Source organism: Suricata suricatta, chromosome 9 (genome assembly GCF_006229205.1).
Source record: "Suricata suricatta isolate VVHF042 chromosome 9, meerkat_22Aug2017_6uvM2_HiC, whole genome shotgun sequence".
Lineage (NCBI taxonomy): Eukaryota > Metazoa > Chordata > Mammalia > Carnivora > Herpestidae > Suricata > Suricata suricatta.
Window position 1 is genome coordinate 67315538 of NC_043708.1, and position 12228 is coordinate 67327765.

General features: G+C 34.5%; 1 protein-coding gene across 4 annotated transcripts in view; it reads left to right on the top strand.

Annotated features, from left to right (window-relative positions):
* Positions 1 to 12228, top strand: part of NOVA1 (NOVA alternative splicing regulator 1) — a 149446-nt gene that overhangs the window by 132255 nt on the left and 4963 nt on the right. For all 4 annotated transcript variants that reach the window (XM_029951957.1, XM_029951958.1, XM_029951959.1 and 1 more), the window contains one exon: positions 11656 to 12228. This exon is cut by the window's right edge and continues 4963 nt beyond it. In XM_029951957.1, coding sequence (XP_029807817.1) covers positions 11656 to 12228 — 573 coding nt within the window. The remainder of the gene's footprint in view (positions 1 to 11655) is intronic.

Consider the following 12228-nt stretch of genomic DNA (forward strand, 5'->3'; position numbering starts at 1 on the left):
GAAGATATGGTTTAAAATAATAATAGTAATAATAATAAAGATTTATAAGCAATTTTTGATAATTTGACACATACATGATGATGACAAATGGAAGTTCCAGAAATTTAACCTCATTTTGGTAAAATATGCATTAAGAAGACAATGCTGCAAGGTTTTTTCATTTGTAGATAATAGGCTGCCCAAAAAATAGTTTATTACAACTTTTATGGTTTCTTTATAATTATATGACTTGGGTATTTTTCTTTTTTGACATAATTATGTCTAGAGTACATAGCATCTCAACATAACAGGAATCATTTTGTTCTTACTTACGAAAAAAGATTTTTCTTTTTTCTTATACCTAAGTGTATCCCTCTCTGGAATGTGATGTGATGTATCTTTAAAATAGGCAGCAGTCATCAAGAGAAAAAGAAAAAAATCTTTGAGTAATGCTTCAAGGGGCAAAGTGAAATAATGTATTAAGTAAAAATATAGTTAAACTTTATTTGCCTTTAGAAATTTTATGGGGATTATCATTCAGTTTTTGTCTTCTTCCAAGGAGACACAAAAAAAGAGGTCTACTGTCTGTCATTCCCTCTCATATCCTGTATCCACAAGGGGAAATACCGTATGGTCCTTTGGAAGAAGATACAAAATGAAGTATAAACTTAATTATTCTGGGGTAAAAATGTAATTGCTTGAACCAAGGCAAGGGGTAGGAGGTAATTGCATATGCATATGTATATTATTATGACAGTAGAAACTGTCATTTGAGTCATATTATTAATTCATCCAGTTCATCACATAATCAAGTAAATGGTAATATATTTGTATTCTGGACTTTTAGGACCAGTCTGACTATATGTTGATGGGTAAAGAAGGCTAGCCACAAAACCTTAGTGGATAAAGAGTAACAAACTATGAAATATCATACGAAAAACATAATACATCAATGAAAATTTAAGAAAAGTCATATAGTGCATAATCAGTTCTTATAATGTTAGTGATTTTTTTCTCAAGTTTTTGTTTAAATTTCAATTGTTAACATACAGTGTAATATTAATTTTAGGTATTCAGTTAGTGGTTCAGCACATCCATACGACTTGCTTATCACAGCAAGTACAGTCCTTAATTCCCATCACCTATTTTATCCAACTTCTCCTCTGGCAACTATCAGTTTATTCTCTTTAGTTAAGAGTCTGTTTCTCAGTTTGCCTCCCTCTCCTTTTTTTTTTTTTCACTCTTTGCTTGTTTTGTTTCTTAAATTCCGCATATGTCAAATCACTTGGTATTTGTCTTTCTCTGACTTATTTCACTTAGTATAATTCTCCCTAGCTCCATCGATGTCATTGCAAATGGCAAGATTTCATTCTTTTTGGTGGCTGAGTAATCTTTCATTGTATACCTATACTACATCTACTTGTGTGTGTGTGTGTGTGTGTGTGTGTGTGTGTGCAATCATCTGATTTATAAAAAGATGCAGCAAAGTTCAAAATGATACAAAACATCAATTTCAAAACAACAGCAAAAAGTGAATATATTTAACCATACTCAGCTCTTAAGAGAGCAAATGAGTAAGTAGAATAATTCATGCTTATAGCGTATTGCTATATGAACTGGCAACAGAAAAATTTGGTAAAGGAAGGCAGAGGAACTCTATCTGTAGAGTGTTAGAATTAGAACTGAGGGGCTCCATAATCATCTGCCATCTGCTCAGTGTTTTACCTTTGGTTAAAAATGTATGTACATGATGGGAACTCCAGAGATCTTCTGGATCCTTCCTTTAAGGTCCCAGTCAACTGTGACTACAATGTAGCACTGGTGCTGAGTTAACTCTTTCTACTAAGCAGTCATCTGCATAGGTTCCTGTGTGTGCGTGGTAATCGTTCAAATCTTGGATCCTTGGCAATCCTTAGAGCCATTCCATACTTTTGCCCCAATTTCTCAATTTCAGCCATTACAGTCAGTTATAAAAGGGATACACCTGGCGTATAGACAGTCCATCATTGATTGTACTAAGTCAAGTTTGGCTTGATGGAAAAGCTGATAAAGTTGGTATCAACCAGGCTGTGGTAAAGTAGGCCCAGCTGTGTGTTACATTGGAAGAATACGCTGGAAGGATATTGGGGGATTTCTCCTTTCTTGAGTGCACTGGGATCTTTTCCTTCTTTTTAGGTTTCAATCTATTCTTCTCTTTAAGCCTCTGAGCATGAAGACTAAGCATTCAGTTTATGGTTGTGTACTTTCTTGCTTGCTTTTGCTTCCTTGTGTTCATGCCACACCACTACATATTCTTTATTCATTCATCAGTCAATGGACACGGGCTGTTTCCACAATTTGGAAGGCAGTGTCTATTGTAGACAATGTTGTTATGAACATCAAGGCACATGTATGCCTTTGAGTTAGTAGTTTTGTATTCTTTGAGTAAATACCTAGTAGTGCAATTGCTGCAGTATAGGGTAGTTCTCTTTTTAACTTCTTGAGGAACCTCCATACTGTTTTCCAGAGTGACTGCACAAGTTTTCATTCCCACCAACAGTGCCAGAGATTCCTTTCTCCACTTCCTCACTAACACCTGCTGTTTCTTGTGTTGTTGATTTTACCCCATTCCTACCAGGTGTGAGGTGATCTTTCTTTTTTGTGTAAGTGTATTTATTTTTAGAGAGAGGGAGGGAGGGTGGGAGAGAGTGCAAGAGAAAGTGAGTGGGGAAGGGGCAAAGAGAGAGAGAGGGAGAAAGAGAATCCCAAGCAGTCTTTGCACTGTGAGCAAAGATCTTGACATGGAGCTTAATCTCAGGAACCTGAGATGATCATCTGAGCCAAAATCAAAAGATGTTTGACCAACTGAGCCACACAGGCACCCTGAGGTGATATTTCATTATAGTTTTGATTGTGTTTCCCTGATGATGTAAGATGTTGAGCATCTTTCCAGGTGTCTGTTGACCATCTGTGTGTCTTTGGAAAATTGTTTATTCATGTCTGCCCATTTTTAAAATTGGAATTTGTTTTTTGGGTGTTGAGTTTTATAAGTTCTTTATATATTTTAGAAACTAACCTTTGATCAGATATGTCATTTACAAATGCCTTCTCCCATTCTGTAGTTTGTCTTTCAGTTTTGTTTGTTTCCCTTACCAAGCAGCTTTTTATTTGATGAGGTCCCAATACTTTAATTTTGCTTTTGTTTCCCTTGCCTCGAGGAAAAGAAATTGTTACAGCCAATGTCAAAGAAGTTATTGCCTGTGTTCTCCTATACACCTATACCATTTATATGGTTTCTTGTCTCATATTTAGGTCTTTAATCCATTTTTAACTGATTTCTGTGTACAGTGTAAACCAGTGGTCCATTTTCATTCTTTGGTATGTCGATGTCCAGTTTTCCCAACTCCATTTGAATAAAGTAACAAAACTGAAATAGGAAGAAATAGAAAACTTGACTAGACCAATAACCAGCAAAGAAATGGAATCAGTATAATTGATTAATTAATTAATTAATTTTTTAAAAAACTCCCAGGCCAAAAATCCAAGGCCAGATGGCTTCACAGGCAAAGTCCACCAAGCATTTAAAGAAGAGTTGATACCTGTTCTCAAACTGTTCCAAAAATAGAAAAGGAAGGAAAACTTCCAAATCTATTCTATGAGGTCAGTGTTACTCTGATACAAAACTAGATAAAAACTCTGCTAAAAAAAGACTACTACAGGCAAATATCTCTGATGAACAAAGATGCAAAAATCCTCAACAAAATACTAGCAAACAGAATCCAACAATACATTAAAAAAATCATTTCACTGTAATCAAGTGGGACTTATTCCTGGGATGCAAGTGTGGTTCATTATCTGCAAATCAACCAATGTGATACACCACATTAATAAAAGAAAGGATAAGAACTTTATGATCAACAGATGCAGAAAAAGCATTTGACAAAGTACAACATCCATTCATAATATTAGTGGGTTTTTAAGTGATCATAAACCTATGAGTGTTACTGATTTCAGTATTTTGTAAGATTAAAACATCTATGCATTTATCTTTTTGTGCATTTCAATATGCTTGCAATATAATCTTTGAATTTTTTTTTTTACAGTCTTAAGGTCTTTTTTTTTTTTACACTTATCATACCGTGAATTGCTAGGGAATGAGTTCCAGCCACTCAGTCCTTTCCATTGTTTCTCAAGCAGTGTGATTCTCAAGGTGAGACAGGCTGGCACTTCAGGTGAACCCAACTAACGTTCCCTTTGGCTACTGCTTCACATGCTTCAGGAAGCTACCTCAGCTCTTGGAATACTTAATATGCCCAATAGGTACATGAATTCTCTTGGCAAGAATCATGCTCTGGTTTGTGTACAGAAGTGCCAACAGCATGTGGGTATCATTGTAGACTCTCCCAGTTTTGCCATGGTAACGCTGGTGGGGCATTCCTTTTATTTTTTTTTTAATTTTTTTTTTATGTTTATTTTAGGGAGAGAGAGAGTGCATGAGAGAGCAGGGGAGCAGCAGAGAAAGAGGGAGACACAGAATCGGAAGCAGGCTGCAGGCCCTGAGATGTCAGCACAGAGCCCGATGTGGGGCTCGAGCCCATGAACCATGAGATCATGTCCTGAGCCGCAGTCAGATGCTTAGCCGACTGAGCCACCCGGGCACCCTGGGGCATTCCTTTTAGAACAGTGCCCATTCCCTTGGTGTCCACAATATCACCTTCCTTATAGATTCATATGTATGTGGCCAAAGGAACAATTCCATGTTTTCTAAAAGGCCTAGAGAAAAGGTAGTGGGCACCTCTCCTTTTTCCCTTTGCATTGGTCATTTTGGTGGATTACTGGAGGATGATGGTTCCAGCTGAAAGGAAAATCTTTGAATTTTGGATTTTAGAGATGGTAAAGTTATTCTTGTTTTAAGAACCCCATGTTATATTTTTGCACACACACACACACGCACACACACGCACACACACACACGCACACACAATTGCATGGCCATGATGGAATATTTTAAATAGTTTATTATTTACTTCTTATTCATCTATATTTTATTTTTTTGGTTTATTTTTAAACAGTTATCTAGTTGATCATATCAATTAAGTGCAAATAAATGCAAAACTAAATAAAATAATGGCCTTCCGGAAAATAAGATTTTGTAAGAGAGGTATATATCTGTTGCATGCTAATATAAGCCAGCATAAGATAAGTCGCATAACAAGAAATACGAAAAAGCATTTGACACTTCTTTAGGGAACCAGGATTGAGTTTAGAAACTATATTGCATTTGAACTGCTCTTACAGGACATATGTGTTTCAGGAGGCCAAAATATGCATTTTCAGATAAAGAACAGTGTGGGAATATAGGTACATTTCGGTCAGTTGGGACAAATGAATAAAGAATAAGAAAAAAACATGGAAAAATAACTAATATAGAGTATATCTAAGAATTAGAAGGTAAGTTTGGATTCAGCATGGCATACCAGTCTTAAAAGAAGCATTGCAGAGAGAAAAAAAATATCAACAGTACATAACAGGATGTAGAGATCTAGGGAGCAAGAAAAGGCACAGATGGCTCCTAGGTTTGAAATCTGGTGTTGGCAGTGGTGGGGGAAGAATGGGTGAAGACGTGTAAGAAAAGACAACATAGTATTTTACAATGATACACTGCATGTTTATGAAAACTGTATTGCCTTTGATTTTACTGTCAAAAGTGAGCCGATTAAACAGATAGCAGAGAGTTAAAAGAGTTCCTTTTTTCCCTATTTGGATACTTTATATTCATATAGCAATCCTGTATATATTTTGTCAAATCCATACTTTCCAAGAAGACAGTTATTTATCTGTAAAAAATCTATAATCAAAAGAAAAAATAAGAGGTTTTCAATTTACTTTAGTCAGCAATTCAATATAGATGCCCAAATGACACATGCATCTTTATTGGACATTACTAAATGCTGCCTCAGTAGCCTATGGTGTAATACATTAGGGAAATGAAAGATTTATTCTCTTAGCGCATCTAAGATATATCTTGGTAATGTCTTGACTTTTAAAGCATCAAGCGATACAACAAAATGTAGTATTTCTTTTAGATAGGCAAATAATATATGATATAATAAGAATGTGAAAACAATTTCTAATATGCTAGTTGACTGGTTATAAATTATAGAAATCTAACAAAGTGCTTAAAAAAAGGAATTATATTGATCTGGGTAGGCTTGAGACATAGTTAGATTCAGATGCCAGAATGCTGTCAGAAATTTTCTCTCTCCATTTCTGGAGTCTTCTTTTATCTAGGTTAACTTTAGTTTCAGTCTTTCCATATGGTGGCAAGATAGTTACTAGTAATGTCAGGGTAGTACTCTGCGAGACTAGAAATACAAGTATCTCTGTCCGAACATCCGAACAGTTTTACCAAATGCTCCGGTTAACTCTTACTGGACCATCCTGGGCCGTGTTCCTAATCCCAAATCAGTTCCTGCCACGGGTGTGGGAATTTTGATGTGTCAGGCTCTGATATGTTTGCACTGCTAGAGCATTGGAAAATTGTCAGCCTTACCTGAAGCACAGGTACAAAGAATGAGAGATGGTGTTTCCAAAGGAAAACTGGAGTCTGTTGCCAGAAGAAGGAAGATCAGATGTTGGATGAATGGGTGAATGAATGAATGAATGAATGAAAAGTATCCACTGTTGATAGTCATTGCTTTATAAATGTAAGTCCATGCATATGTAATATATAATATGGCATCTCTAAATAAAATAGTACGTTCTATTAATTGAGATACCTTAAATTATAACAGAGTTTGTTTTGCATATATATTAAGTTATGGCTTTGTGAAATAGTTAAATAATTTTCCTGCCATTATGATGAAATATGACTACAGACACTCTCATTGCTTTATAATACCATAATGAGTTATAGTTCTTATTTGGCAAAGGAGTAAATTAATTTATCTTGCTATTTATTTTTAATCAGAAACATATCTACTTTAAAATCTACCTATTTAGTGTTTTTGATCTTTTCATAGGATTCCCATAGAGGTTCTTCTTTGGCTGCACATAAAGAAATATTCAATTACTTTTTATTTCCTGAAAAGGAGTTGATGCTAGTAAAATTAGTATAATTATATTGTTAATCTTATCTCATGTTAATTTGATAATACAAAATTAAAAGTCTAGGAATAAGGAAAATTTAAGTAAAGATTTTTTTTCTTTAAAAACAATACTTAAGCACATAAACACTATTAAACTGGGTTTAGGGAACTCTCCAACACAGAGATAACAGAGAGCAATTTTATGGAAATGTCTGATAATAAAGAATAGGATTCTTATAATACAAAAATGACATTTAGATAAATATAATCATTGCCTCTCCATCCACTTAGGCTTTGTGTCTGCTTTGTACTCTTCATTTACTTATATTCTAGCACGTTTACACTGCCCCGTTGTATTTACACATCTTTTTTTTACAACTGATCTATAAGTTCCTTAAAGGCAAGAGCACTATCGTATATATCCTTTATCTCTACCTCCCAACACAGGACCTGGGCCACTCCACATTCCACGAAAGAGTGAATTGATGGTAGCAACTGTAGAGTATAGTTCCAAAAACTGATTTGTAGCTGTCAACATTATGTTTGATTTAGTTGATATATGTTACACCAAGTAATTTGTGTGCTGTATAGGATCCAGGGTTATTATTGTCAATTATTATTTCTTAGAAATAAGTATACAGGGCTGCCTCAACTCAGTCAGTTAAGCATTTGACCTTGGCTCAGGTCATGATCTCCCAGTTCGTGAATTTAAGCCCCGCGTCAGGCTCTATGCTGACAGCTCAGAACCTGGAGCCTGCTTTGGATTCTGTGTCTCCTCTCTCTGCTCCTCCCCCACTCGCACCCTATCTCTGTCTCTGAAAAATAAACATTAAAAAAAGATATTTTAAGTATGCATATACATATGTGAGTCAGTTTGTTAACAGATTTCACCAATAAAAATGAAGCCATACATACTATTAAAATGTGCTATGGATCATCCCACTGGGGTGCAAATACTGTCAATGCACAGACTTTTTCTTTAGTAAATGCTACATTCCAATATCTAAGAAGTAAACAAGTAGACCATCTTACATAATTTTCCACCCTCCTTTTCTGTTCCCTACCCGACCCAGGATTCAGTTGCCCACTATCTCCAGGCTTCTACACTAGTGCCTCACTTCTTCTTGGCTCTGACCTGACACATAAAATGGAAATAGAACACGACTTTTCTGAAACACTATGCAAAGGGATTAATTTTTCTTTTTGTCTCACCTCCTTTTCAGAGAGCTATTTCTTGTTAGTGTCTATATTAGATTAAGTGTGCAAATAGATACATATATGTTTTTATTCATGAAAAAAGTGTAAATATGAGAAGTTTTTAATTTTTTAAAAGATTCCACATATCTTTTTTAAATTTTATTTATTTATTTATTTATTTATTTATTTATTTATTTATTTATTTTGAGAGAAACAGTGAGCAAATAGGGGAGGGGCAGAGAGAGAGGGAGAATCCCAAATAGGCTCTGCACTGTGAGGCTCGAACTCACCAACCATGAGATCATGATCTGAGCCAAAACCAAGAGTCAAATGCTTAACTGACTGAGCCAGCCAGGAGTCCCATGAGAGCTTTATCATTTTCTTGGGTCAAAAATAAATGAAAGTTGGGAGACATGTTTCTTGGCTAGGCTATTCAGTATTTGTAATTTAATCTCTAAGATCAGTAATCTTATGCAGAATTATTACTATCTAATGTTAAGTGCTACTACAAATATTAATATGCAATCATTAATATTTTCTCTTAAATCATAACACACCTTTATTAGGTTATATGTGGACAGATGTACGTTCTACCAACAAAATTTGGGGACCACATTCCTATTTGATAAAATAGCAATTAAGGCTGACAGGATTTTATATAAGATTATTTCAAATAGTTAAAGTCCAGAGAATAGTACTTATTACATAAATATGACTTTATTTGTGAGTGTGGTCTGACAGTAATTTGTATTAGAGGGACATCTTTAATATAAAGATAGATATCATGGTATCATTTTTCATTTTACAAAGAGACAGATTTTTTGCAAGGTGTTTACTTTTATGAAAAGTTTACATACAATTTCTGAGCTATACAGTATTTTTGAATCTTTGAATATTGGAAAGAAAGAAAAATGACTAAAGGTACAAATAAAAAAAGAAAGGACAGACTCACATGCAATAATGGAAGTACTATGCACACATTTGCAAGTTCTTTGGAAAGAATAGAACAGTACAGATAGCAGGAGACTGGTGGATTGGTGTGCAGTGTAGCAGAAATTAATATTACTTTCCCACATCTTGTAGAAGCTTAAGGTGGTTTTAAATTTATGTATTTCATTACTTTTTATTGACAGTCTGTAAGACAGTTCCCATAGTTAACCTTTCATATGATCTTCTCTCCTTGGGTTATAATCATGCAGGTAATTATTACATTACAATACAAATGGCAAAACAATAGTGATATTAGAACTTAAAATAATTGAAGAACAGCTCTTTTGAAGTTTTGGTTAATTAATATATTTTTCTTGGTACAAAAATTATGTTAAAACAAAAATTATGTTAAAACACTACAGTTTGCCAATATATAAATGTTTTCAAGTACATAAAAGTTCTGATTTTGAAAAGCACTTATTTATAAAATACCATATTTAACATTCAGATATTTAAACGCTTAAAAGTACATTTTCTCAATACTTCATGTGCACAGGATAAAATAGGATGATTCTAATTCATCTTTATAATTAGTGTAAGAAGTAATCATGGTTTAACTTTCTAATTATAATGCTTTAACATACTACAGCATTTTAGACAAACAATTTTCTATAAAAAGTGTCTGTGAGCAAAATTAACAAATTAACATGTTTTAAAAAATTATTTCTTAGTCTACTTCTTGAAACTCAATGTACTTAATCAGGGATATGAAGGATGTATTTGATATTTCTAAGAAATGTTTCTAGACAACTTAGGTCATTTCAATTTAAAATGAAATTATTTTATAGACAAATTGGAATGAGTCAAAATCCTGTTCCTTTCAATTATATGTATGGAAAAGAATATGTTTGCACATGTGTGTGAATACATGTAAACGTTTATGAGATGACCCAGTCTAGAATTTAAATCTATATTTTCTTTTTTATTTATTTTTATAGTTTATTGTCACGTTGGTTTCCATATAACACCCATTGCTCTTCCCCACAAGTGCCCTCCTCCATGCCCATCACCTCCCATCCCCTTCACCCTCGCTTCAGCCCTCAGTTTGTTTTCAATATTCAAGAGTCTCTCGTGTAAATCTATACTTTCACTGCCTGTTGCCTTCAAGAGCAAAATTACCAGAAATGTGTGGCTGTTATTTCTTTAAAATATTTGTTTTAAAGAGAGCATGGTAGTACTTGCCAAAAACTAGCTGGTGAAATTTTTCATAGAATATCTCAACTAATTCCTGTTCATTTTTCAACCGGCTATTTCAGCCTGCCCGTTTCAATAGAATGGGGAAGGCGGTTTATTTCAGGGCTTTTCAGTGCCACACAGCACTCAGAGTTTATGACCCACCCAGTGAGTCATAGAACACCACCAGAGGGGTCTTTGTGCCACCAAAATAAAAATCTCAATATTAAAATTTTAGTTTTAGGGGTTATGCAAAATACCCTACTGATTTTATACTTCCTATCATAGTATTTGATTGTAATTAAATAAATCAAAATAGGCTGGGTTTCATGGTGGACGTTTCAATACAAATTAGCTAAAATGCCTGTACTTCATATGGTCACATCAGATCATTGTAAGTATTTATGTGACTCTAGTAATTTTTCAGTCACCTTTGATAATATGGTCGTAAGCCCCATTTTTTGAAGCATAGCTATAACTGCCGAAAAGAAAAGTATCTAATTAAAATTGTCATTTTCAAATTTAAGTAGGCCCGGTAATATCATTCTCAAATAACCTTTACGTACCTAAAAGTGATTGAAATTAATACGTTAATTATTTAGAAATATTTGTTACTTTTATAGTTACAAGTTGTGTGTCAGTTTAGATGAAAAATCAGAATACTAGTAATAATTTTATTCTCAGAAAATATTACTCATGAAACAAGTAAAGTTTGAATAACACAAAATTTAATAGGTAATAAGGAACATGAAATTAATTTTTTGAACGAGCTCATGCTAGAACATTGCTGCTTTTATCTTTACTAACTTGATATCATAATCCTGCACTCTTTGTTTTTATATGTTTTAGACCGAAGGTATTCTTAAAGTTACAATATGTGAAGAATATCAACAGTATTTTTATTTTGGAGCTATATAAAAATGTTACCATTGATGTATAGTTATGATACCCTCTTTTTCAAAACATACTGATTTCTTATAAGTTGTACTGCAAATGCACAAATCTCAAGGAAGTTTTTGTTTAATAACTTTAAACTGAAAATTGCTTTTTCTTTTAAAAATTCTGATTTTACAAGATACTTGTATTAAAATGTGATAAAAGTCACTTTAGAAGTTGTGCTATTTCTGACTTTCATAAATTGTGTTTAAATTAATTTTCTATTTATTGTTTTACTTTTGCTAGGATAGCAAAGTAATATGTATATGCACAAAACAGAAGTATTATTTATACGTATTTTTTTTAATTACAGGTAAAGATTATAGTTCCCAACAGCACAGCAGGTCTGATAATAGGGAAGGGAGGTGCTACTGTGAAGGCTATAATGGAGCAGTCAGGGGCTTGGGTGCAGCTTTCCCAGAAACCTGATGGGATCAACTTGCAAGAGAGGGTTGTCACTGTGAGTGGAGAACCTGAACAAAACCGAAAAGCTGTTGAACTTATCATCCAGAAGATACAAGAGGATCCACAGAGTGGCAGCTGTCTCAATATCAGTTATGCCAATGTTACAGGTCCAGTGGCAAATTCCAATCCAACCGGATCTCCTTATGCAAACACTGCTGAAGTGTTACCAACCGCTGCAGCCGCCGCAGGGCTATTAGGACATGCTAACCTTGCGGGCGTTGCGGCCTTTCCAGCAGTTTTATCCGGCTTCACAGGCAATGATCTGGTGGCCATCACCTCTGCACTTAATACTTTAGCCAGCTACGGATATAATCTCAACACATTAGGTTTAGGTCTCAGTCAAGCAGCAGCAACAGGGGCCTTGGCTGCAGCAGCTGCCAGTGCCAACCCAGCAGCAGCAGCAGCCAATTTGTTGGCCACC